At 37.8% G+C, this 27,796-nt stretch overlaps 1 protein-coding gene across 36 annotated transcripts in view; it reads left to right on the top strand.

Moving 5' to 3' along the window:
• Positions 1-27,796, top strand: part of CCSER1 (coiled-coil serine rich protein 1) — a 648,564-nt gene that overhangs the window by 113,211 nt on the left and 507,557 nt on the right. For all 36 annotated transcript variants that reach the window (XM_086888587.1, XM_086888585.1, XM_086888622.1 and 33 more), the window contains 2 exons: positions 1,281-2,639; positions 5,229-5,416. In XM_086888587.1, coding sequence (XP_086744713.1) covers positions 1,281-2,639; positions 5,229-5,416 — 1,547 coding nt within the window. The remainder of the gene's footprint in view (positions 1-1,280; positions 2,640-5,228; positions 5,417-27,796) is intronic.

The raw sequence follows: 27,796 nt of genomic DNA, 5'->3' as shown, positions 1-27,796 counted from the left end.
AAACAGTCTTAGAACTTACTTGTTACCCTTTCTTTCACAGTTACTTAACATATATGTAGTTTTACTAATACTTAAAAATTCTGTTTCAATTTATATACATATATATGTGTGTATGTATACACTACCTAAATACATATACTGCTCACAGATACTTGCTTTAGCCACATAATACATATTAAATTGCTCATTAGATGAATTAATTTTTTTTTGAACTTGACATACAAACATAGTCCAGACAAATGACTTGGGGTTTATTTTTATGTGCTGAGCCACCAGCAGCTCATGAAGTTACATTGGGGCAAAATTCCTACAGCCTCTCGTGTTCTTGTGATTATAGATTACACGTTTTTATTGCTCTCTCTCTCTGTGGTCCTGTCTTTCACAGTGGCAGTTTATTATAATGAGAAGAAAAAGGAGATAGAACTGGTATATATTTCATAAAGATTAATATTCTTGCAGTACATCTGCAGTGCTGATCAAAATAAGTTTTGTTTAAATGTTTATAAAATAATGCCAAGTGCATGTGCATGGAAGCACTTCTCACTAATTTCAAAAAAAACATGAAAAATTAGCTAATTATAAGCAAATAAGCTATGAGAGGATTTCAGAGAAGTGTTCAAAGGAAACATTACAGCTCAAATCTAGAAATATGATCCCGTATTTTGACAGTAAATTCTTTGAACTTACAGTTCTTTAGGAAGATTTTTTGGTGTTGTATATTTTGGCTGGACTGCAATGCCATAATATTATGTACTGTGAAGCCTTTAACAGAAACACATAAAGTAATTAAAATACAACTGAAAGTTCAGTGAAGGTTGGAAAATTTAAATCCTCTTCTTTCATGCAAAAATCTCAGTATTTAGAAATACAAAATAATGAATTGTTCTACTCAGATAATGAAAAATCAACTATTTGCTGAGAGTGCTTACACTTTATAGTAACTTAACAACGAGGATGCTTGGGTGATATATTTGTATATCTTTTGGCATTTAGATTTTATACCATTACCCAATGTAACAGTATACAATACTGTTGTACAATACCATATATAAAATTTTATCTTTTGTTAGTAGAATATTTTAAGCCACATGTTGCTCAATTCTTAGTGCAGGGTGTTGAACATCACTTTGAAATGCTAAAAGTCTTCAGTAATGTGTATGCAACAAATTGATGTTGACATCTTGTGTATTCAGGCTGACTGACAAATCTGTTTGAGTAGTCTTTGAGGCTGAATAATTTATTTTCTTCCCCTTCTCCCCTTTATTTTTCTCTCATCCCAGATTATTTTATTGGCTGTGAAGAACCACGGACCCTTTGTGCCCTGATGGGGGACTCGGGATCCAGACGAGCGACTCTTGTGTCTCGGTTGCCAATATTCAGGAGAAGCGTTAGCCGGAGACACGACTCCCTGCCTTCCTCGCCTTCTTCTGCCAATGCCATTGGTGTCCACACCTCCTCTCCATCCAGCACTAACTCCAGCTCAGGGAGCACAGGAAAGCGCCGGAGTATTTTCCGCACTCCTTCCATTAGCTTCCATAACAAGAAAGGCAGTGAGCAGAAGCCTGACTCAGCGAGTCAGAATGTTAACATCTCAAATGGTGCCCAGTCCTCTCTTAGCACGTTTCAAAAACTCAGCTTAGACGAGCACATAAAAAGCAGAGGAAGGCATTCAGTTGGCTTTGGCAGCTCCCGTAACAAGAAGATAACAAGGTCTTTGACAGATGATTTTGAAAAGGGAAAGGAGCCCTCTGCTAATAAGAATGTCTTTATCAATTGCATAAGCTCTGGGAAGAATGAGGGTGACGATTCGGGCTTTGCAGAAGAGCGAAGCCGATATTCCGTCAAACAGTCCACACGAAAACTTCTTACTAAATCTTTTTCATCACACTACAAATTTTCCAAACCAGTTCCGGAGAGTCAGTCGGCTTCCTCCGTGCAGCAGCCCAGGTGCTTTCTGGAAGTTAAATCCTACGTGGAGAGCGAACCTGTGATGGCCAAGTCGTCTCCTCCATGCTCGGCTGAGACGACGGAGTGCATGGGCAGCTCCCTGCAGTCCCCGCTGCTCTCGGCCGACCTCACGGCTGCCCAGACCCCCTCGGACTTTGTCGCTCTGACCGAGGACTCTGTTTCAGAGGCTGATGCCCTGCCCAGCAGTGGGCCTGGGGCACTGCTTGCAGAGGATTTTGGCCACGATGTCTCTACCTCTCAGATCTTCTTTAATCCTGCTGCTGCTCCTGCGAGGGAGACGGATACTGTACAAAGCACTGGCCATTCTGCTGGTGTATCTCCTGTGAGTCATGCAAGCTCGTGCAGCGTGGAATCCAGTACCTTATTCAGAACCTCAGTTCCTAATCAAACAAAAGTGCTGTTGCAAGCCAATGGACTACATATAAATGATGCCAGGCATATAGAAAAAATTAACTCAGAAAATGCACATCTAGAAACCTTGAGGTTACAGTGTAGTGAAGAACCAGTGACACTCTCTCCAAAGGCACGGGCCTTAAGTGAGAGCAGAGATGAAAGCAGTCCATCCAAGCACATGAGAGACGCAATTCCTGTAGTGGAGTCGAAGTCTGTTCCATGTTCTGAACCTCAGTCCCTTAAAACCCAACAGGGTTATGAATCAAACCATCATAAAGGTATGTTTCATGGTCTTTTCATTTTTGAGTTTGGTGAGTTTTGGGGGTCTGGCCTCATTTCTTCTATAATGATTGTTTTGTCATGAAATGTTTATCAGAATTGCAAGTACTAGCTATGATATTCAGAAAGTAGAACTTTTTTTTTTATACATTAAATGCAAAGTTTATTAGTTTTTTGAGTTTGTGTTTTAGTGTTTGCAAACACACATCAGTGCTGTTTGTGGCTATGCTTTGTTTAATAGAAAATTAATTAGGAATGCAAGTATTGACTCCCAGCAAAGCTGTGGTTTCTTGAGACATGGCTATTTTGGACTTGGACCAAGGGATAGTATAATTTGGGATGGAAGCATCACCAGAGAAACAAACATTCCTGTAGTCTGATTATGGGAAATAATACAATTGAGTTTATATTGGTCTGGATTTAAACATTTCTAGAGTCTTGCTTTCTCTATTCAACTGATTTTATAGAGTAACTCAGGGTGGCTATCTTGTCAAAGTATGAGATACCCTGTTTCTGGTTCCATCTGAAATAAGTGTCCAAATTCTCATTTTGTCATCTGTGGAACTGAGGGAGCTAATTACCATCTAAATTTCACACTGAGTCTTTAGTTTATGAAGAGTGGTTTGGAAATACTAACAAGATTAAGTGGAAAGACTGTGCCTAGAAATCCCAATCTATAGAGATACAGATAAATAATGCACCAGGCCCTTGAGTGAAGGACACCTGTCAGAAGACATTTATCTCTGACAGTTTGTTTTCTTGAGCCAGCTTAATGACTGGTGCTTTCTTGCTTAATTCTGAGGCTGTATGTGGTGGGCCAAAATTTGAGGGTTAACAAGACAGTATTTGTAGTGATTGTATTAGAAGATGAATGATGGTAAGTATAAACTCATATAAATTCACACCCATCATTCTGCTTGGATATTTATCTAGGCATGTAGATTATATGCAGTCAAAAGCAATCTTGCTTTTTGAATTATTAGTCACTGCTAGGCTTAGTTGGAGATCTTGTACATAAATGGCAATAGAAAGTGAAATTAATCTACTGAATTAGCTTTCACTAGAGGGAACCTCTTTCACTTGGAGCCTCAGTCACTTTGGGGAAAAAAAATATTATTTATCTGTTCTATCCATTTATCTATATTACTGGTCCTGAGCACTCGGTTTGTCTTCCTTGCCACACTGTTTCATCTGTGAATGAGCTCTTACTCAGAATCTGCCTTGCTAGAGTACACTGCAGAACACCAAGTGAGCAGCTTGGGGGGATGTTTAGAAATACCCACTGTATTTCAGACTCATTCATTGGCAATTGGATATTTAATCTGTATTTCAGTAAGGCAGCCAAAGGAAGTTGAAATCATGACAGAGAGATTTTTGTAAATTGAATTCATGTTCACAGAAACACTAGAGCTAATACTGCACTATGTAAAAGCTGATGATTAATTGTTCTGTTTTTTTAGTGCAGTTCAAAATACTTTTTGTTTTTCTGGTGTTGTGAAGAATGTATTCCAAATTAGAAATTGGCCAAGTGTACAAGGGAACCACTGAAAATAAGATAAAATCCTACCATATGAAATGAGTCGAATACAGAAAAAGCTTACATGGCACTCAGTAAGATATGGTTATAAATACTTACACCTGCTGCAAACAGACTGGTTTGAACATTTGGTTTTCTAAAACAGTATTTAAATCTAGATTTGAACACAAAATATTTCTATGCATTTTCTTTGGTAATAGATATTTTCTCTTCTGTACCTGGTCTCATAGCAGATACCATTATAGATAGCATCGTGAATGTGACATTAATTTATGAGCAGGTTTGAAGTGCCATATATTTCTTAGTATATACCTTTATGCATTTTTATGTGATATGGATTTTTTTTTGAGAACTCTTAGAGAAAATGTCTCTTCTCTTGCAAAAGGCAAAAGAAGATAAGATTTTCTATATGTGTGACATTTATTATGCTATTATGCTTTTATTGCTTTTATGTTTCCCCATTTCTAAATCTGCCTTAACATGTCAAAATGTATTTTTTTCTCCTCTTTTCTGATGTTATTCTTTTAACTGGAGTGGGATTTTGCCCACTGACTGCAGGCTGAGTTTAGAGGGTGCAGGTGTAAGGCTAAACTAGGAATGCTGAACAGAAATGGAAACTGATTTGCATCCCTGTCTTATGCAGAGGTAACAAAGTTGTCACCTGGCCCTTCAAAAGCTGGACTTGCCTTTGGGCATTAAGGCAGGTTGTTTTTTGGCACCACTGGACAAATTTCTCTGGTAGGTTTTCAGCAATTTGGAAGTATCCATGGTGAGGGGAGAAAGAAAAGGATGGAGCAAAGAGTCCTGGATTCTATGGGGAGTCCTGGAGTGGGCTGTAGTGTGCTGAGCATGCCTGTCACTGGGGCTGAGCAGTGAGCTGAGGGCCCAGGTGACACCTTTATTTAGGTAAGCACGGTCTGCTTTCCACAGAACATTTCTCATGTGAACTCGTTTCAGTGTAATTTTTTCAAGCAAAGCAGTGTTCTGATTAGGAAAATATTTGTAGAGAGCAATTCCCTGTAACAACTGCTGGTTGCTTCTCCCTTTGTAGTTGATCTTGCCAATAGCCTGAGTCCGTACCGGGAAGGCAGATTTGTTGAGAAACGGCTGAGGTCCTCTTCAGAAGGTACAGCTGGGGGCAGCCGGCTGATCATAAAACCAAGGGATGGAAATGCAGAAGAGCTGAACAGCCTAAGGAAGCAGAGAGCAAGCTCATCCTCTTCCAAAATGAACAGCATGGTGAGTTTTATTCCCACATGCCTAAGCTGATGTTTTTCTCTGATTGGTGTAGCTATAGTGAGAAGCAGTGACTTCACAGATTTAACAGTAATAAAGAGGGCAGGAGCTGTCTCAGGCTTCCATAATGTGATCTAGGCTCAGCTTCAGATATTGGAAGCATTTTTTGCAGGATGTGGCGCTGTGAAAAGGTTTGTGTACTTTCTGGGAAGAGTTTCTTGGTGACATGTGTTGTGATTTGCTTGAGCTATTAAAGCATGGAGCTCTTCATGTTTCTCTGCTTTTGCAGGAAGCTTGCATCCAAGTATAAGTGAATAAAAAGTAATTTTTTAGAGCCAGAAAGAATGTGATAACCTGTAAAAATGCTGTTTCATGTAGGCATACAAAGCATTATACAAATGGATTTTATGCCCTAAAATACTGATTAATGGTTGCTCAGGCCTGTGAACTTTTTTGGCTTGTTAGACCCAAGCTGTTAGGCAGATCTTTGTGTTTATTTAAATACTAGGCTACACTGATGCTGTAGCACTTCATTCTGTTCAGCTCTGTATTAATGGTGGAAGTGGGAAGGTGACAATCTGGGAAAAACAGGAAGTAGAGAACGTGTGGATGGGATTAGGTGGTAATCTGATCCCTTCCTTGTGTTTTGTTTATAAAATCTATGAGCTTTTTCCCCCACTGCCATTGACAAAAAGCAAAATTGTCCAATTGTCCACAGATTGACATGATTTGCTTATGCTTATTGGCATTACAGTCACACACCAAGGACTTCTAAAACAGGATTAGAGAGCAGGCTCATGAGTGAAGGTAGAATTATTCTTGCTTTCCTCCCAGTACGTATGGATATTATCTTCTTATCTTAAGAAAACAGGAGATTTTTAGTAAAAAGTGAGGTTTAGGAAGTAAATCAAACGAAACCAAACCTAAAAACACCTTTTCCACCCTTTCCTCCCTACAAACAACCAGAAGACAAAAGAAAAAACCAGAGTTTTCTGGAAGCGAAAGAAAAAAAAATACTAAGAATTTGAACGTTCAGAGTAATACATGTTTGAATGGTAAAAGGCCTCTTCAAAATACTTGTCACAATCAATTAATGTTTGACACTACAGTAGCAGATTGCTACCAATGAATGATGCTAATGAAGAATAAATACTAGATAAAGAATTGGTGTTACTACACAAAGTATTGTGAAAAGCCTTAATCTAACTCTCGTACGTGGCTAGAGCAGCATGAGTCACATGGCTGTCTGTATTAATTTTGTTCAGTTCTGGAGAAAAATGAGCCACAAACATTTAAGGGATGTCAAATCTCTGGGGCAGAGTCAAGGCCCCCGGGGCAAGGGCAGCATTGCTGCGCAGTTCTGCTCTGTGGCTGTGGCTGCTGATGCAGGTTTTCTGGCATCACCCAGGTGTCTTGTTAAGCTGAAGAAACTGTGTACCTGTATATTTTCCCCAGCTGGTATTCTTTTCCTGTTGGCAGGCAGTGTGAGCTGCTTCTGCTTGAGGGACTGGGAGTGAGGAGCCAGAAAGTCTTGCTGAAGGGATGCAGGGTTTTTCACAGGAGACAGGAAGTAAAAAAAAAATTTAGCATCTGAGTTGTTCTTTATCCTAAACATCTTTCTCAGCAGAGTATGCTTGCATAATTGTCAGTTTTTTTTGAAGATGACAGGTAAAAGTTTGGTTCTCAGACCAATGCTGTTTGTAAATGAAAGTTAGTGAAGAGAAAAATCTTTTGAAATAACTCTGCAAACGTGCCAATTTCGTAGTACTGTAAATAATGATGTGGAACAAATGCTTGAGGTGTATTGGATTGCCAATTATGTGTTTACAAAGGTGCTCTTCTTGCAGTGGCCGATTTCTGCTACAAGAGGGCACCGTTTCACCAGAAATGGCTTTGGAGAGCGTTTTGGAATGACTTGTCATTCTAACGCTCCAGCAATGAACTCATGAGTTAACAAATTCAAATCTTTTGACATAACATATAGACTAGTTAACTATGTCTCAGAAGGTTGGTAGAAGTTATGTTTCACCTACTGTTTCTAACTAGGTGATTCTTCTTTTCCAATGTGTAACAGAGACGAGAAGAAAGAAAAATGTGAATCAGCACAGGCAAAAGACCTGAATGATCTGAAATATGTAGTCCTGCAAGACCAGTGAAAGGTGTTAACATGTAGTTGACTCAATGGGAATTAGATTTACCACACTGAAAAAAAAAAACCAAAAAACTATCAGACCATCAAGTTTGTTCTTTAACGGGATTAGGAGACGAAACAGCAGGGGAAAAAAACTTGATGTGTAACATTACTTGGAACTAAGAGAAAGTGAGATATGAGTGAGCAACAGAATTATCTATCACTTGTCATAGTTGTGGCTAATATGGAATATCACAATTATCAGTACAGAGACAAAAAGTTAAATTGTTTTTAATGTATGATAGAGATTTTTAAATGCTAGCAAATTAAAGTCATTAAGACCAGATAGTCATGAAGGATGATATGAATGGAAGTAACTGTGCAGTACTTCAAGTTTAAAAAAACCAAACTTGAGAGCATAGTGGGAGCACCTAGCTCACAATGCCCAATTTAAAGACATGAGTTACACTGTGCTGTATGCGTACATGTGTTTTCACTCTGCCTAGAAATATGGCTGCATATGTGCAGTGGATCAAGACTGCCCACTTATCTTTGGCTCTTGCAGATCTGCCATTCTGCCTTTTTGCTATTCTTTACAAGAAAAACAGTTATTTGTCTTTAAAACTGCACCCTTGCCCACACTTGTCTATCAGCATATGTACTACTCAACTAAAAAAAACCCCTTATTTTTCAACTTCTGGTCTGAGTGGGTGAACATTATGTTCTGCAGGACTGTGTTTCTCTGGCCACTCTTTAGCTGTTTTCTCTTCAGTTTCTCATACTTGCATCTTTTCTAAGTGTTCTCTGTTTCTTGCATCTTAAATTCAGCTTCAACTTTTCACCCTTGCAGGTAAAAACTTTTGTGCTTGCCCTCAGTGCTGCATCATCAGCTTCCTTTGCCTGGAGCAAAGCAGCCTTGCCGCCTGTGCCAGCCCAATTAGAGCAGCACAACTTATTTTTCTGGATTGTTGCTTTGAGTCTGCCATTTCTTTCTTTGATCTTTCCTGTGGTTCCTATCTATTAGATATAATACCAAGGACTTTTGAGGCCTAAGGACATCCCGGCCTTTTCCCCTTCAGCTTTAAGAGTGGCCCCGTTGCCAAGCTGTCAAATAATTGCATTTGTGTTTTCTCCCATACTGCCTATCATGCACTTGGGTAACTGCAGTTACTTCATTTCCTTTCTCAATTTTTACTTTATTTTTTTGCCTTGCCTAAAGATAAATTTTCAAGGTGCATGGTGAAAGGTTTTTAATAAGGTTTTTACTGAGCTTTTTTTGGCTTACCCATCCAGTGCTGATGCTTAGCCAAAATCCCCCTTCTCTCACAGTTGTCCTATGCTTGTTATGTGGGGATGCTCCAAGTACTGAACATCTTGGTAAAAGTACTTACAGCATAAATTACGAACAGTGAATGCTAAACCACGTGTCAGAATACAGGACAGTATTTAATGGGCAGGAATTCAATTTGATAATGGAATTAATTGAATATGTTAGTTAAACATTAAATTAAAAAAATAATAATTTACTAACTTAGTATTGAGGGGGCCATCTGACATTTTGGGAATATAGAATAAAGGTAAATGATTGACACAGGCATATGCTTTAAAAAGAGAGAATAACTGCAAATACTTGAGACTCCTAGTGTGTCTGGAGGGAGCAGAAAGTCAAAGCCAGAGGTCACTAATGAAAGTATGTTATGGCAAGAACATATGTGATAATTATCCAATTAGCAGCTGGTGTCTGAATTGTGGCTGGTGTCCTGGATATTGTGTGTGTGTGATGCTACCTCAGTTTTGTTACCTAAGTGATTTGGGGTGACTTAAAAGTTAATAGTCTGGTTTCTAGTATACTTCAGAAATAGTACTTGCAGTGTACTTGGAGCAGTTATCCAAACCACTGTACTAAAATCTCTTTCTGTGTTTGGTATTCTACTTTATCAGGCTACACCAAAACATGTAGCTCATGAAAGTGTGTTTATTGCTTCTCACAGCTAGATTTATTTTTAATGTTACCTGAGTACCCTTATTTATTATCAAGCACCAGTTTTAATCCAGTTGCTATATTATGACAGAAACAGCAGGATCCTTTGCCCCTATGGACTTCAGTGAATGTACATGAATAAGGGCTAAAATGTTTTTTATGTTCCTCTTGCCTATGCTGAGTTGTATATTTTGCTGATGTATTATTAAGCACAGAGTATGAATCAGACTAGGTTGGCTGCTAGTCTAGAGAGAATTGAAGTAATTGTCATATTTGCTTGAGGTTACTTCCACACTGACCTTCTGGAAGCTGTGATTTTTACAGTGTGTGGCTATTACATGAGGTGGAAGCTGCTATTGAAAATACTTGAGTTGAATGTATTTCAGAGGGTGACCAATGAGTAGATTTGAAGGTGGAGTTGAATGTGGCTGCTTTTTGTGACCCATAAATGTGACCTGGAAAGGCCTGATATAACCTTGTGGGATATGTTCTTCTTCTACAGGCTGGCGTTAATTATTAATGCCTGGAAAGGCAGTGAATGAAAGGTTAGAGCGAGGATATGAGTGCTCAGGGCTTCAGTTCAGGTTGAAAAAAACCCTTAAACAAAACAGCCTTTTTCAGATATGCCAAGACTGTTACAAAAATATGAACTAGATAAGCAAAATGCACACACTTCTTTACTGTCTTCTGTGCAACCTTCTTTAGAACTAGCAATGTTATGTGTGCTCTGAATTGCTGCAGCCTGTTTCTTTAACTTGCTAAAGGGTGTATTATCTCAGGTATCTGTGGTGTTCATGAAAGCTTTGTCATGATTAAAATAGATATGCCATTCTTTTTGTGTCACTGAATTACGGTATTTCTGCTTAATTCAAATTCATCTCTGCTATGCTGGGCTTCTTGAGGGAGAATATTTAGGAGCATCAATTGTTACTGAACTGTTCAAGCAAACCCTGTAAGGCAGTGGTTCACCCTTCATGGAAAGTGGACAGCATTAATTTATAACTAGATTTGTACTAACATAACAAAATTCCCCTTTTTGCAATGAATTTGGCATTTTGCTCCTCTGTGAAAAGAAACTGTTGAAGCCACTTAAAGCAAGAACTGTCAGGACTACTTTGATACTATAAGGCTGAACAGTGCTATCTAGATGGGAATAAACTGCTGACTATAGGTACTTAGCAATTTGAGCCTTATATTCCTAATTTAGCATGGAGCCTTCCACGTACTAATAGGATAAAGAAATGGAAATGGCAGATAGGGATTTAAGCATTTTGGCTGTGATTTTTAGGTCGACTCAACTAGAAGCTTTTTGGGTAACTACCCTGTGGGAAATTCATGTCTGTAGTGTAACGTGTGTTTCTTAACAAATGAAGGGCTTGTGAAAATCAGATTGCCGTTGTTAAACACTTTGAGTTAATTCTTGAGATCAACTAACTAACAGAAATTAATTTAGATGTGACTTAATGCTTATGCTGTAATGTTCTGTGATCTTCTTTAAGGACATAATCATGGCCCAGAAAAGGATAAGCTGTTACTCTAGCATTGGAGTAATGATTTAAATTGAATTTTATGTATTGTTACGTTAATACAGGTAGAAGGTAGAGCTGTTGGCAATTTTGCATCCAGAATCATCATGGCAGTGGGCGGATGTGTTTGTTGAGTAGCAAAAATAGAACAGAATTAGTTCTTTCCATGCTTTTATGGGTTAACTGCAGTGGGTGAACTGCACTCCTCAGCCACTGCCTAAACTCCCTCTGGCAGGATGAGAAGTGGAAAGGTAAAAGTGTGAAAACTTGCACGCTGAGGTAAGGATGATTTAACAGGGAAGGCAAAAGCTGCACACACAAACAAAGCACACAAAGGAATTAATTTAGTAGTTCCCAGGGGCAGACAGATATTCAGCCATCCATCCATCTGTCCATCCGTCACACCTAGTGGGTACTTTGGAGGATAAACGCCAAGAGCGCCCCTTCCATCGTCTTTCCCAACTTGAACTGCTGAACACAGTTCAGCATATGACCAGATCCCTTTGGTCAGGTGGGGTCAGCTGTACCAGCTGTGTCCCCTCCAGGTTCTAGCTCACTCCCAGTCTCTTCAGTGGCAGGGCAGTGTGAGGAGCAGAAAAGGCCTTGACAATTGTGCGAGCCCTGCTCAGCAATACCTAACGCATATATGGCTGTGTTGATAACACTGATTTGGTCAGAAATCCACAGCACAGCACCATAAAAATGTAATTCAGTTTTTATAATTACAAAAATGGTATTCTGTCCCATCCAAAACCAGTACAAATTTGGTATCAGATATTTTTTTCAGAAGACTTGTAGGAATACTTGCTCTAAGTGTTGTCTGAACTAATTTACAGAACACTGAACTTCTAAAACTGTAGGTGGATGTCCCCTGTAATGCACTGTGTTTAGTTTTCTGTTTTAATGTTTTTCAGAAAAAACATTTATTTATTTATTGAGACTCAAAATATAATTGTAAAGTACAGGCAGTTGATGGATTTTTCTAACAAAATACACTTTTGTGCTAGTCTTGTTGAATCCCACAAATAGTTTTGCCAGTTAATGTAAAAGATTGCTTGTTCTGAAACTGCTCATCATTTAGAGTTGATAATATTTTTATGGATTTCTTTTTCTACATGAAGGGAAAGACTTTTCTGCACAGAAATATCTGATAATATGTTAAAATGCACCCTAGGGATCAGTATTGTTTAAATAGATAGATATAATTGTCAAGCAAAAGCAGCTTGGTAATTTTTCTGTTTTATTATGACTTTTACATTTTACTTTCCTATTCATTACTGTGTTTTCCATATGCTGAGTAAAAACCTTCTGAATATAGGTGAGTGCTGCAGCAAAATTGTTATGCAGTCTTCTTGAAGTCAACCCCTCAGTCTGTTTGTGTATGTGGGCTACTAAAATCTTTGTCACCACCTATCATGCCATCACCAAAGAAGTAACTTGTTTGTGGTGAAGATACCTACCTTCTGCTCAGTGCCTGTCATGCTGTGGACCTGTGAAAGAGGTCAGGGATTTACCAAGGATGAAACAATCCTGTGAAAAATCTAATGGATGCTGCCAGCTCTCATGGTACGTTAATCAATATTAGGAGAGAAAGAATCACTTATGCATGAAGGCACCTTTGGGGATGATCTGGTCCAACACCTCTGCTCAAATCAGGGTCAGGGATGGCATCCCTTCACCAGGGACATGTGTAGTTGGATTTAGTGTGTTTCTGAGGGTAGAGGCTCCAGAGCCTCCCTTGGTATCCTGTCCAGGTGTTTATCCAGATTTATGGTTTAAAAAAAGAACAAAGTTATTTCTTGGTTTTTTTTTTTATATTTCAGTTTGCTCTTCTATTCCCTTGGCAGCGCTAAGAGGAGTCTGGCTCTGTCTTTGACACCCATGACCACCCTTGTATGTCAGATGCTCAAAGGCCTTGGATACTGGGAAGGGATGAGCCCAGTATTGAAGGATAGGGAGCCAAAAGGAATTCTAAACAGAACTCTCTTGACACCCCCTGCACTGTGCTACAAACTCATTTCCTGTACCTGTGGGCTCTGCCCAGTCATTCTGCCTGCAAATGTGCTGTGTTGGACAGAAATTATGAAGTCACAGGAACTGAGATCATAAGAGACACACAGTCTCTTATGTTTCACCCATCCTACTTTGTGGAGCAGGTGTGCCAGAGAAGGAGGTGGTTTATAGGGAGTTCCTGTGATATCCAGTGATGGCAGGTGGGAAGTAGAAGTATGAGAGAGTGGAGAGGCCACAAGGACTTTAACAAGTGTTTCTGAAAGAATTGTAAGAGGTGGCAAAACCTGATGCAACCTCCGCTTGCAAGCTGGGATCTCTTCCCTGCAGAAGGACAGAGGTGAGGGGAGCATGGAAGTTACCATTGGTGGAGACAGGTTAGAGAGTTATCTGAACTAGTGTGACTGATCTAATGTCTGTATTTTATTACACTTAATTTTTAAATAAAAGAGGAGCCTTGTGCAATGAGTAATACTTAAGTGGAAAAATCTTTCTATCCATTATTGGTAAGAGAAAGTACTTCCTCAGAAAAATAAAGTAAATTACTTTAATTGAATGTTTGCTATACCCTAGAAGATTAGTCATGTCTTTAATCTTGGGAGATGCCCTTAGCATGGGCAGTATTTTTGCAGCTGTGGTGTATCTTCTTTTGTTAACATATGCAAGTAATACATGCAGTAGGAAAACTGAAATTTTTAGAGGACTTTTCTAAGGTAGACAGTTGATGGGCAGCTAATTCACTGAACTTGTAATTTATGGCTAGTGTAAAGAAATCAGTATCTTGGGTTTATCATCCTGTAGGTCAGATGATTCATAGATAATTTGCGCTAACTTATTTTTTATGAAAATAAAAATGGAAAATTGCTCTGGCTTTGCTCTTAGAATGACTAATTTTGCCCTAGTCCTTTCTTATACATATCATTTCCTGCTGTGTGGGTCCCTCAAACAGTGTGTCCATAAACTGGCTATGTAGTGCCAGTTCTGGAATGCTTTCCTTTAATCTGCCTATTTGTACTCTTTTGTTTATGTGAGAATAAACTCAGAATAAATACAGTATTTTTTTCCCCAGGCTATAGCAATCCAGGGTTGGGTTCTTCTTCCAGGCCTTTGATCCCTTTGATTGATAAAAAGAAGGTAATGGGGTGAGAAATGGAAATTCTGTTGGGTCACTTGTTAGGTCATTTGTATTTGCAGTCCTTGTCTTGCCAGTGTGTTGCTGGAGACTATACTAGATGAATCCTGGATTAGCAGGGGCTGGAAAATTAGCTGTGGGCCCTGAGGCTTGCCATTTAGAACAGGAGATTTTTCTGGTTTAAAGTCAAGTGCGTGCTAGCCCATGAAAGACTCAGGATTGCACTTTGTGATTTGATGCATGGAAATCAGGATTGGAAATGTTTATCTAGATTCATTCACATTTTAATGAAGGAGTAGGAAACAGTGTATCATTCAGAAAAGGAATGAGATGCTAAACCACATTTTGTTGCCTCTGAGATAATTTTCTGTATTCATAGCCTTCATTCACTAGAACTAATTAAATTTATTGAAAAAACATAGACCTGGTGAATAACTTAGTATCTATCTCCGAAACTTTTCATAAGTTGCTGTGTAGATGTTTTCATGAGCAAATCGCGCACAACCCCCCAGACAACACAAACTTTCCAAAATTATTACACTTATAATGTGTGTTTTTTATTTGAAGTCTTGATAAAGTAACAAACATTCTGTGATTTTGTTCTATGAGAGGCTTTTTGGACTTTGAAGGGTATTAGTGTTGGATAAATGTGTAAGATTAATATTTGCATCAACAGTCTGGATAGCTGTTGTGATTTGGAGTTGACTGGTTATCAGAGGAACGCTGGTACTTGAGAAGTAGTTGTTAGTAGTAGGTGGAGCAATTCACTGCATGACACAAAATGCCTTGATACCAAAGAAAACCTGAGGAAGGAAGTTAAGGTGTTCAGTAACAGACTGCTTCAGGATCTTGAACATCTGCAACGGGATGGGGAGTTTTAATCAATTGAAAACTAATAGGAGGTTGTTCACTAAAGTCTCTTTCTGTTGCTTAGACAGATATCTTGCATAGAAAGGGCTTCAGTTTTTCTTTCTTAATTGTTTTTTATTCATACATGTTTTAAGTTACTCCCATATAACCACCCTGTTATGTCTGATGCTGTGGAACAGGCAGCACTGTAGTAGAACTCCTGTCTCCTAAAAATGACTCCTACAAGATTCTTCACTGAATAACTTCTTTTAGGATATCTAAGGAAATGAGATTAGTTTTGACTGCTCCAAAAATCAGAAGTCTCCTGTTATCTTTTTTTTTTGGCATCTTTTAGTTGATAAAAGTAAAACCCAGCAGTTTTGACTTAGTCACTCTAACCAAAATGATTAGATTGAAAGTGTTGGGAGTATATTTTGCAGAAACTATCCCAAAATAAGCATTGTGAAACTTGTGTTATGTGAAGCAACATGAGTAAATAGTGAGAGGGTACACTTTGCTAAATGAAATTGTCTTTATAAATCTGTTGCCTTGGCAGACAGTTATCCTGGAAGACTTTCATCTTTCTAAATTTGCCAATTTTGGAAATCTGTCTCCTTACTGGAGTGGAGGGTAGTACAGGAGGGAAAATGAGAACCTGATCCAGAGAGAAGCAAGGAAGATAAAGGGCAGGACTTAACTGAGACTGGGCTGTGTTCCCCTTAGAAAATGGGTGGGGTTATGAAGTGCTGATAAGAAAGGAAGAGTTAAATGTAAGAAAATTGTCATTAAGAATGGGATGGACTTCACTGCCAGTGCTATGGAAAAGGAAGGGATGAAGCATTGGGAAGGAAAAAAGTTCATGAGAAATTTTTGGCAAGGAGATCTGAAAGTTAAGAGGATGGGAAGTAGTTCAGTTTAAGAAGCTGGAAAGATGGGAGAGGTTGTCTATATTTTTATAAATCAGTTGGGAATTGAGGGAGAAACTGGGAGCTAAGGAGGTCAAGAGCTTACAGAACTGGTTGTCAAGAGAAATTTGTAATCCTTCTGTTACCTGAAACATTGAAATTCAGTAGTTAGTTTTATCTTCTTGGAATATTCCCTATAGGGGATGATATTCAGAAGAAAATACAGCAGCCTGTAAAATATGCATTGTTGGCACAAACCTGTCAGGCATTTTAGCTAGAAGAGGAAAGTAATGCAATTTTCCTGCAGAAAGTGTGGCAGTATGCACAATAGTTTAAGTATTTTCATTAGCCACATTTTAGCAGAGCTTTTCTCCAGATGAGAATAAAAAGTTGTCATTTTTGTCTTTATTCTTTAAGGACATATGTGACGTGGTGAAAGCAATTTGATCTTGTTATCAAAGCTCTGTCTTTCCTCTGTCTTTGCCTTCTCTCAGCCTGTAGAAAAAAGAAAAAAAAAAAGGAAAAGGAATATTTTTGCATCTTTATGAATAAAAATTAATGTCTGTAACTTCCGTTCATGTTGGCTCTGGTTAAAGTTAAATCACAAAGTTTTTCTGAGACGCCTGATTAACATGCCTTGTTCACTAGTCATCACAGATACAGAGTCAGGACAGTTTTTCCCTGTGTCTGAGATAAGGTAACTTTTGCTTTCCTCATAGCTTGCGATATCCTTTGTATTTCCCATTCCTAGGCTAGAGGAAGTGTGTGCAATTATTAAAGATTATGCAGAAAGAAAAATGAATAAGGGAACATAAGAAGAAATCATCATGGGGCTTCAGATTTTGCTTGCTCCTAGGCACATGCTAAGGGTGTGGTTTGATGTTGTAAAATGCCCAGCTAAAGTAAGTTAGTTCTCAGTCTGTCAAATTATGCATAGGTTAACTTGTTTTCACACTGAGTCGCTTCTAAAGTTTTTAAAAACAAAAACAAAAAAAGGATTATTTTCTGTGATATGATCACAGTGGGAAAATTTCTGTATCTTTGAAACAAACCCAAATAATCATCAGTGACAGAGAACTATCTCTATAGACAAGCTGTCAAGCTATTCATACTGCTTTCCAGGTTCTAAGAACAGAAGGGATGCAGAAATAAAGTTAATTCCTCAAAACAGTAGTTTAGTAAGAAGATATGACCAGATCTAATAAAAGAATGATAATAATAAATAACAGTAGAAAAGTAAAATGTCCTTCTTACTTTACTGTGCCCAGACACAAAATCAAGAATAAAATATTCCATTGAGAAGTAACCAACAAAGCTTATTTGTGCAAATGAAATTGTCAGAACAGACAGATTTAGAATGGGAGTTGTGGATGTCAGATTCTTCATTGCCACTATTAGGCACTGATAAGATGATACATTGAATCTCAGCGTGTTGGTGTCTTTGTGAGGTTTTTATTTCAAAGAGATACAGATACATGAATAAAAATCTTGAACCTAAGTGAAAGGAATAGTCAACCACTCAGCCATGGTTCATGAATCACAGTAGTTCGTTTTAATAACTTCAGTTGGGAAAGTGGATGCCAAACTATTCTATCTGGATTCTTCAAGTGGACTCAGCTGTCTACTGGAAGGACCTACAGGTGGAAGAGAATAGGACTGAATCAGGGATGCTATGCTGGCTAACACAAGAAAGAAAAGCCCTGTGAATGCATGGTTTTGCTCTCAGATAGCATTCACCCGTCTATACAGTCTGCATAACAAAAGCAATTGTGGCATTATTAAATGGTATGAAGACTGATTTCTTGAGGCATATTTATTGCTGCTCAGTGGGAGGCCTGTAAGGTCTATTAACCAGAGGAGTTCAAAGATATCTCTTGTTGTTCAATATTTATTTTTAAAAAAACTCCATGCAGCAGGGTGTCGGTTAAAAAGGTTTTAGGATGCTTTGTTGTCCCTCTAATATGCATTTCAGTTTGTTTAATGGAGCTCTCCATTTTGGAGCTAGCACATGGAACTGCCAAAACGAAATTGTTTGTGAGCAAAGAAAGAAAAGCCAATGTTCCTAATGGTAAATAAAAACTTTTTCACGATCAGATACTTTGATCATTGTTGCATATTTTAATAGGTGGTGAGCAAACTTAACACTTTTTTTCTGCCTCTGTGCTGTGATGGCAAACTATCTATTTTCCAAAAATAGTGCTAACCATGCAGAATCTGTCAAGGGCTTTGTTTATGATTAGAATTGTTTGGCAAATAAAATAAATTTCAATTTTTATTCATTCTGCATATTCTGCATAAGGTAGAGAGAGAACATTTTTGCATTGATGTATTGCGAGCTATTTTCATACTCAAGGTGACCAGAAGGGTTTTAGCAGATCTTAACATGAATTAGGATTTCATTTAAGATCAGAGTGCCATTTTGATAGTCTGTTGCTGCATACAAGGTTTTCCCACTAGCATTACAAAAGCCAATTAGCCTATTAATGTTAGTAGGTATTTATAGGGAATAGCCATAGGTCAAATACATCCATGGATATTGCCTAAGAAACCTTTTATTTTTGCTTTTTTTCCCCCTTAGACTCACTGTTGGAAATTATTTTACTAACACTATTTCTGGACCAAAACCAGGCTATTTTGTTTTCTGTACTTGTTTTTAAGTAGAGTTCTGGTGGTAAAGTGGCAGTGCTGTGTCCAAGCACTGTGTCCTCTGTGTGTTGAATTAAAAGAGATGTTGGGATCACAGAGTAGAGGAAAACAGAGCATTTGCTTGTGTGTGTGTGGATATCAAAGAAATGTCTGGCCTGTATGTGCCCACAGGTTTCAACAGGAAAAAAAGGTTACTAACTTTTTAGAACTGGAAAGGACCATTCTCTGGTAGACCTTTTGTATGGGAGTCATCAGAAAAGGCTACCAGTTACCTCTGGGCCAAGGACAATGAGTTCTGTTGGAATAAGGAATGAAAAATAGGAAAAAATGGAATAAGTGTGGCTTCACTTGGTAGGTTATTTCAAAGATGTGAGATTTTTAAAAAAAACCAGCAAAACAAACTAAACAACAGCCAATGGACCAAACCACCAAAAACAGACTGTGAGAAAACCAAGCCTGATTCCTAAATTAATGGTAGCTGTGTTTTTACTTCCATTAGGCTTCAGTTTGTCTTCTGTGTCTAGACTTAACTCCATCTTTTAGTAAGTGGAGTATTTCTGTCCATTAAAGCTACTTGTAAATGATAAAGCTACCTCCTTGGTATTTTCTTCTTTTTATTTGAGCAGATTGAGATCTTTACATATCTTACTTTGTAAAACATTTTGAGTAATTTTATTTGTTTTATGATTTTTACTTGGCTTCATAAATTTTTTTTAGGGAGGGTAGGTTAAGCAGAAGGAAAAAAATAAACCCTACTATTTGATTCTAAAAAAATAAATATTTGTGAAAATAACTGGTAAAGAAAGACAAAATTCACCATCTCATTCCTGTCCTACTCATATGCATAGTCAATAGCTACAGTAGCAATAAATAGCTTAATTTTGCACCTCCCAAGAAGATAAATTTGTTTGCTGCAAGGTGTATTGACTTCACTTGGATGTTAGCTCATGCAAATGATGTGAATATCTAGTCCCACATAAAGCATTTTGCTCTGTAAAGAAAATGGCTCTTTGTAAATTTGTGCAGAACTGATAATTTTCCACTGCTGTTTCCTGTGAGGGTGATGCAACTATATATGCGTTTAAGAAAATAAAGTGTAGGCAGTAACACACAATTTGTGTTATCAGTTGTATTCATTGAAGCAAGAGTCCTGTTGTAGCTCAGTAGGATGACACAGGGAATTATTCCAGTGTGCTATGGGAAATAATTTGCTTTGGATTTTCTTTGTTGCTGTTGTTCTTAATGGTTTTTATTTGCCTGAGGACTACATATATTTTTTATGGAAGGGCTGCTGATCATAACTGCTTGTGTCTGTCAGCCTTTAGGTGACTATTCTTCATCTATCATCCACTTGGACTGAATTCCGCAGATGCTGTGAAGGGATATTTGTTTTTGTCAGGAGATGTGCTGTAGCATAGTGCAGAAAGATGTGAGGAGTACAAGTAATGTAATTTATTAGTCTAATTGAAACAGGAAGAAAATGAACAAGCTTTTGTTACAGAAATCCTTTTTTAGGGCAAGTTCCTTAGGTAATAAGTAATTATCTTGGAAGAGGTGTTTGTGTCTAGGGAATAAGTCTATTTTTTTCTAGCTGTAAAACTGGCCTGGTAAAAGATACTGTTTCTTCTAGTAAACCTTGGTTTTCTTAGTTTTTCAGTCAATCGTGCTTGCAACAATTCTGCTAATGTAGCTTTTCAGTAGCCCATCTCCCTGGTATTACCTGCTTTCAACCAACACAAGTAGAATGTAAGCTGTCTGTCATTCACACATTGAAAAGTCTGGAAAAGTAGTAATAGATCAGAAAAATTAAATATATATATATATATGTGGTTTATCCACTTTTTCTGTATAGCTGCTTTTTATAAAGGTGATGCTGTTGCTTATCTACCACTGCAGCTATTCACTGCAAACTCTTATTTCTTTGTAGTTATTTTCTGGATTTAAAAGAAATAGTGCATTTCTTAATTTGTCAGCTTTCATCATTTACATTTGTAGGTGAAAGCTGCCAAGCCCTATTAGGGGGTTAAGCTCACCAGGGGGATACTTGTGTCATTTCCACCCGCTTGTCATGTTATTTTCTCTACACTTGTTAACTGGAACTGTCAACCTGTAAAGTGCTCTTACAACATTTGCTCATGAGGTGCTGCAGGAGGTGACATAAGCTAATAGAAGGAGTTGATGGTAACAGAAAATCTCATTTGTACGTAGTGGAAGTGATGAGCTCAGGGACTTGCACTTTGATTGCATTGTAATTAACAATGCTTTGTATATCTTAGTGTGATAGCTGCAGAGACTGCTGCTGTCTCCTTGGTCCTTTCTGACAGGGCTGTTTCTCCTAAGAGAAGTGGACAGGAGAGAACAACTGAGAGGTGTGTGATATAGCTGGACTGATTGCAAGTTTCTCTGCTAATCACAGGCCCATCCCTCATGATTAAGAACTGAAAGCCAGTCTTCAGCCTTATGTCCCAGTTGTGGATGTGATGGCTGCAGAACTGTATTTTGAAAGCATTTCTTTTATTTATCAACAGCTGAAATGTTATGTAGATATCCACAGGAATAAATGCTAAGGAAATGGAATGAAGAAAGAAAGTTACCTGATAGTGCCATGTAAAAGGATGGCAAGATAAACTCCTGATGCTGAAGCTCCTGAAGATTTCTGTACCTGATGTTGTTGAGAATCTGTGGGCTGTTTGGTTTCCTTGATCTGTTTCTGATTACCTCTATAGAGAACAAAGACATTATCAACTGAATTTCTTACTGTCCTGGGTTGCCATCTTTCCTTTCCTTAGAAAAAAAGAGCTTGTGAAGGGGATGAGTAGAGCTGTCCCTGTCTGGTAGCTGCCATAATCTGGAACTTGCTTTGGTTTGTCCTGGTGGCAGACTGGCTTAGTTCTCTCTTTGTGAGTCCAGAGGGGTCCCCACTTTTAAGATAAATACATTTGTGAACGCACAAGCCTTTTTAAGAGGGAGCCTATTTGCTATCTCTTCAAGTCTGTGTTGGCCCCACATATTTTCCTTCTGACTTTTAAATATCACTAACTACTGGTTCTTCCATGCTGAAGGACTGCTCATGCTTTTAACTTCTTGCAGGGCTTCAGACATTCAGTATTTCCCTGTCTGCTTTTCACTTGTCTTTTCTCAAGACTTAGTGAACCTGGCCTTGACCAAGTGTTTTGAGGAATGGGCATGAGCAGCTTTATTCCTTCTGGGCCATCTTGCAGTTAGCAAGCAAAGTTGATCATATTTTGCCTAACTGCCCAACATTTATCATTTATATACTGAAGATTTTTTAAAATATTTTAAAAGATCTGTTTTCTTACAGAGCAAGTATTTGAGCCTAGAGCTAAAGAAAGAGAAGCTTTAGCTAGCTCTTGAAAATGTTTTCTATTTACTCTAGTGTTAAAAATGAATTACTTACCTATTGCCTTATTTTGACTGCATCTCATCTCCCTACACTGGACATTTGTTCCCTATAATCTTGTATAGCAAGTACCTGTAGGACCTGTTTGTAAAACTTGACTTTTATTGGATGATTTATATTGGAGGTGGATTTTGTAGTCAGTGGAGAAAAAGGCTCCTCTAGGAGGTAAGGTAAGAGTAGCTAATGTTAGCCTCCTTTCTAAACCATGTGAAGATTTCCTCACTGCTCTCCCTTGCTGACTGTTGAGAGGACCTCCAGAGATTAACATCATTGGGCTGGTTCACTGCTAGAGCATTTGACTCAGTTTGGCTGCTTTTTTTCCTCTGAGCTGACAAATCCTCTGCTGTGTGGATCCAGCCAGCAGTTACCCATTTCAGCTGATAGATTTGTCCCTTTGTCTCTCTGTCATGTTGGGTTAGCTAGATTCTTAAATATCTGCAGGGGGTTTTGGTTAAGTTTTTAACTTGATTTGATCTGAGCTAGTTGATACCATTTAAGGTACCACTTGAGATTCTGTACACTCGTAGTTCCCTTTTCATTAAGTGGGAATTGATTTAATGTAGCTAAGTAAATACTCTGTCAGATTTTACAGTGGCCTTTTTCTTACACATACTGACTGATACTGCTATGTATAATAGATGTGAACCAACATTTTTTTATGCTGCCCTGCTTTGGATTTGTGTTTTCTTTGGAAATGTGTTCAGAATTGTTTTTCCTTGTTTTTGTTTGTTTGTGTTTGTCTTAGCCTTGTTGTTAAATAAAAAAATAAAATAAATCCAGAAACCCTGGCTACAAGGGTATCAGAGGGCATCCCTAACAGTTGCTGCCAATCAGTGAAAAGAATTCATTTGAGGTTTTGTTTTGATTTGCTGCACTTAGAAGTCTTTTGGTAAAGGGATTGACTTAGGGGGAGGAGATGGAATACAAATTTACTAAGGAGCATATTTCATCCAGATATTCTTGTGTCCAGCAGTAGGGTGTTATTCATCATTAACAGAAATGGTAGAAACATGATTTGGGTTAACCTTCAGCACAAATACTATAAGCCATGAAACAAACCACCAAGTTACACCAGTTAATTTTTAAGTACAACTTTCCTCCCTTAACTCAGTGTTCCTTGAAGTCAGGAAACCATATTCATACCTGAAAATGCATTTGAATATAACAGTCTGGACAGTCTGTGGTTACTACACATTTACATACTTTTCATCCTGGCCTCACCCATGTCAGTCAATCTCAATCAGAGATAAATATTTTGTTTCAGGCTTGCAAGATGAAACTGAGACTGACTTCTACAGCTATTGCTCTGAAACTCTTAGATTTGATTAGCATTTTTTTAATAACACTTCAAACTGCATGCCAAGGAGATTTAGTTCTTGGTGTTATCTGAAATAAGATTCTTATTACCTTGGGAAAAAATATATCCTTGCTCTTTAATTTCCTAGAACATCAGTGTATACAGAGTACATGACATTTTGTCTTATGATTGTATTTTTTATTAGACTAGAAGAAATGTATTGGGGAACTTCTAATAAAAATCAATTGAAATTTTTCATGAGGAAAGATATGGTGTAAATGGTTGGATATAGCCAAGATCATACCATTATTCTTCATGACATTAAAATATAAACTGCATTGTCAAAAAGTAGAAGATACCTGAAGTTTAGATTGCTTACTTTAGGATCCATTTAAACCCCTTTCTCGGTATGGCATTTTCATTTAAAGTCTGGAAAAAAATAGTACAAATTTAGTAAAAGACTTCTTTGTAATGAAGTTATATTTTTATGAATTCTTTCAAGAATTGACATGATACCATACTCTCTTATTTTATGATCCTGGAATTGAAGACCTGAGAAATGAGTGAAGGAGCACACTAGATTTTCTGGTGAGCAAATAAACCTTTAATATCATCAACACAGAAATGTCAATCATCAAGCAAGTAGACTACTTTTTGCCTGAGAAAATAAAAACATGCTTTCAAAACAGTACTTCAAGTCCCTTTTTTCTTAACCCACTATCTTGGAAAACATGGTCAGAAAAAACAAAAAGTAACATTGCTCTCAAAAATGCCTGTGGTAGTACAAGAATTTTCTCTTCTCATTTTTGCAAAAAGACTGACAAGTACTTGTTACAGTAAATGCACCTACTGCTGGAGAAAAAAACCAAACTGAGATGAAAAATGCTTGCTGTGTCAATGCCCCCTCATAGAGAGTTGAAAAAGCATGCAACAAGAATAGGAAAGAGATTACTGGGTTGTAAACAGGTATTAAAATATTCTAGTAAGGCAAAGCAAGTTTTAATCTCAGTTTAGCTGATAAGTTGACAATAGAGATGGAGGTAGAAACAATGAATATGAAAATAAGAGATCAGAGATAACAGGTTAAGATTTCAAGAGCAGACATTGCTCTTTCATTACCTGCTTCCCTCTGTTGATTGATGTATTATGGTAGTTTGGTTTGCTGCTCTCTTTGGGATTTATTTCTAAATGCATGCATATTACATAGCACTTTATCATCTACTTCAGTTCTCCTGCTTACTGATTCCAGGGTAAAATCTGCTTTAGGCTTGATGCACTACATTTCACTCATTACATTCCTAAGAAAGAAAAATGGTTGTAGGCCTTTGCATGTTGACAACTCATAAATAGGACCTTTAGGGATTAGAGGCTTCTTCCTTCTGTCCTTCCTTGCAATGATAGAAGCACTGTGTAAGAACAGTAGAAGGATCAACAGTGCGTTGTAATGACAAATAATGAAAAACAAACATACATTGATGGTGGTTGTGCATAGCTGGCTCCCCCAGTAGTACTCAGAGCACTGTGTGCAGTCACACTTCAATGTTATGTGCAGACATTTGGCTCTTTAACACAAATACATATGTTATAAATAGGGAGCTTAACATTGTGATAGGAAGTTATCACCTGATCATTAAATTGTCCCATTTCTTTCTGGAAAATCCTGCAGTCACTGTGACCTTGAATTCTTCCTATTCAGTCTTCTTGCTTGGAACCCTCCATCATGGTTATTAATGGATATGATCAGTCATGTTTGTTTTCCATTTCAGTTTTTTTTGTGTCCAGGACTGATGGAGAGCTCCGTGTGTCTGATCTGTTTAACTTGAATACTCTTTATGGTCACAGCTTTACTGTTATCTCTGTACAAATCTTGTGGTATGCTTGGAATGCTGTACAAACTTGAAAATATCTGTGATAATTTCATCCAGATCTTTGGGTAATGCAGGTTTGCTTGCCATAATAGAGAGTATTTCCTGTTAGTTATACCCTTTGTACATAAGGTGGAATATAGCATGAATGTATCTCGTTTTTCTCAGATAACACAGTGAAGGGATATAAAAGGGGTAGTAAAAGCTGGATAGTTTTTTTTTGAGTTTTATTTTTTGGGAAAGAACTTTGATTTGTGGTGCCTAGCTGTAAAAAGATGAGGAGATGGTAACTGTGAGGCTTTGTGGCAGGCTCACTGCATAGCCTGAGCTAAGTTGCCTTATTTTTTCCCCAGCTGGAAAAAAAATACACTCATCTTGCTGGTTGTGAAGATGCTGATGTAATGAGGGGTTATCTTCCCTAGGTGCATAAAAGATATTTTACTGAAGGGTTTTGCTGTCTCCTAATCTGTGCTTTTCAGTTTAGTGTCTGAACGTATGGCAGCGCTAAAGGCCTGTATGAGCCCTGGATTTTGCTGTAATGAATAGCGTTGGAAGCAGCTGTGCATATGTGCATGACAAAGGAAAGATAAAGATTTATGCTTGTAATTGTGAGGTAGCTACTTAATGTTACATTCTCCAGTTTATTATTGCTATAATTCCACTGGTGGTTTTGGGGCTGGAAATAGACTTTAAAATGTTGACTTAACTAACAACTTGCTATTATTTTGTTCAGAATTAATTTTCAATTCATTAAAAATGTCATAGGTAAAGTTATAGGTATCAATCTGTTTTATGGGGCTATTGACATTTCAGCCGTGTGATATTTGTCAAGAGGAAAGTAATTTCTTTTTTCCTGTAAGCATTACAAGCAGTAAACAAAAATCACCCTTTTATGTCAGTAAAACATTTATTTCAAGAATTACTATTCACGTGGGAAAAGGAGATACTTTGATGACTTGCTTAAGGAAAATCTTAGATTGCCTTAATCTGGGAAAAAAGTTGTCTTTGTGTCCTTCCTATTGCACTTAAAAGTCAACCAGCTATCTCCCCAGCCAACCTGTTCTCCTGGTTTTTACTGTAGTGCAAACCTCCATTAACTTCCCTGCCTTTATTGCGTTTATATTACTAGAGGAAAAAAATGAGGTTTGTGGTGCATTGACTGGCCAAGCGCATCCAATCTTAGGTTGAAAATGAAAACTCTGACTCCAGTTAGCCTGCAGGCATGGCTGAGCTGTTACGATGAACCTAAGCTGTTTATCTGGAGCAGAAAATTACATGTATGTAAAATACATTTGATAAGAGAGACCTGTAAGGGAAATTCAGCAAAGTATCGTGCAGATGAACTAATAATCTATTTGTTTGGCAATTAGAGGCTTTCACACTTTTGACAGAGGTACCCTTTGTGAGGGCACCAGTGTTTCAGTTTTTAGAGCTACCTCCTATTAGGTTTTGCATTTCTTTTGCTTTGTATAAACATAATGCTAAAATTTGCCATTAATTCTGCAAGTGCTGTAGAAGCACATGGTGGTCACCCTAGAGGATACAACAATTTGGATGCAAAAAACCTCAGCATAAGAATGAGTATTCTGGAAAAGCATATTGAAAATTGAAAACTGGACCTTACCAGAATGCTACCTCTTGAGAAACAATTTGAAGGGTGCATCTGAAGCTTACTGCGTTTTAAACTTAAGATGTGTTTTGACTGCAGTTCACTGGCGCACTAGGTACTGTGATCCGCAATGGAATCATTGGGAGTATTCAGTCAGACCTGGTTAAAGTATGAGTTTTGCTTTTCTGGAAACCTTGGAGTGTTACTTTGTATGTCAGGTAGGAGTAGGAAATCAGCTATGCATGGTAGAGGTCTAAAACTGTATTGCTTTATTAATGTAACCAGAAAACAAATTGCCCTCCACTTTCACTTTTGAACTTTTTAGTAGCCTGTGTGAAAAATGCTTAGTTTAGGCTGACTTGATTCTCTGGGTTCCAAGTGGAAAAGTGATTTTCTCCAGATTTTTTGGATTAAACCGTTTCTCCTTTTGACTTGTGACCAGTAGTGATCCTGTTGTAAGCAGTACTTCAGTGGCAAGTACAGGTTTTGCTTTTTCCTTTTCAAATACTGTATTTCATTTGTTTGTCTTTTGGCAATTTTACCTATGGACATGAAATAATGATGTCTAAATCATACTGTAAGGACAGTTAGGCAGAATAAAGCATTTAAATTTCTTATTGTATTGAATGTAAATATTTCATCTGTTGTGTACAGATACCCGTGGGTTGGTGTTCTTGATTTTTATGTATTTATTTATAAAAGGAAAGTGCATAAAATGTTAAAATATAGGAAAAAAAAATCCATTGAAGTTTTCTTTGGAGGAATGAGGAATAATCTGATGTTAATTCTGTGCATTCACTGAGATGTGCAATTTTATATTTTACTTGCTGTTGTGTGTTCATATGCTGTTTTTATTGATATGGTTGCCCATAGTAATACATTTTAGGAGTGTGAGTGTCTCTGCAAGAGCTGCAACAGGCAGTGATTTAAAGGTTTACTTAATGCTTTAATACAACCCTTGATCAAGTTAACAAAATTCTGTATCACCAGGGGAGCAATCGTCCCTGGCTG

Source organism: Cyanistes caeruleus, chromosome 5 (assembly GCF_971803275.1).
Source record: "Cyanistes caeruleus chromosome 5, bCyaCae1.hap1.1, whole genome shotgun sequence".
Classification (NCBI taxonomy): domain Eukaryota; kingdom Metazoa; phylum Chordata; class Aves; order Passeriformes; family Paridae; genus Cyanistes; species Cyanistes caeruleus.
The sequence above is the reverse complement of the archived record's forward strand: the minus strand, read 5'-3'. Positions and strand labels throughout refer to the sequence as shown.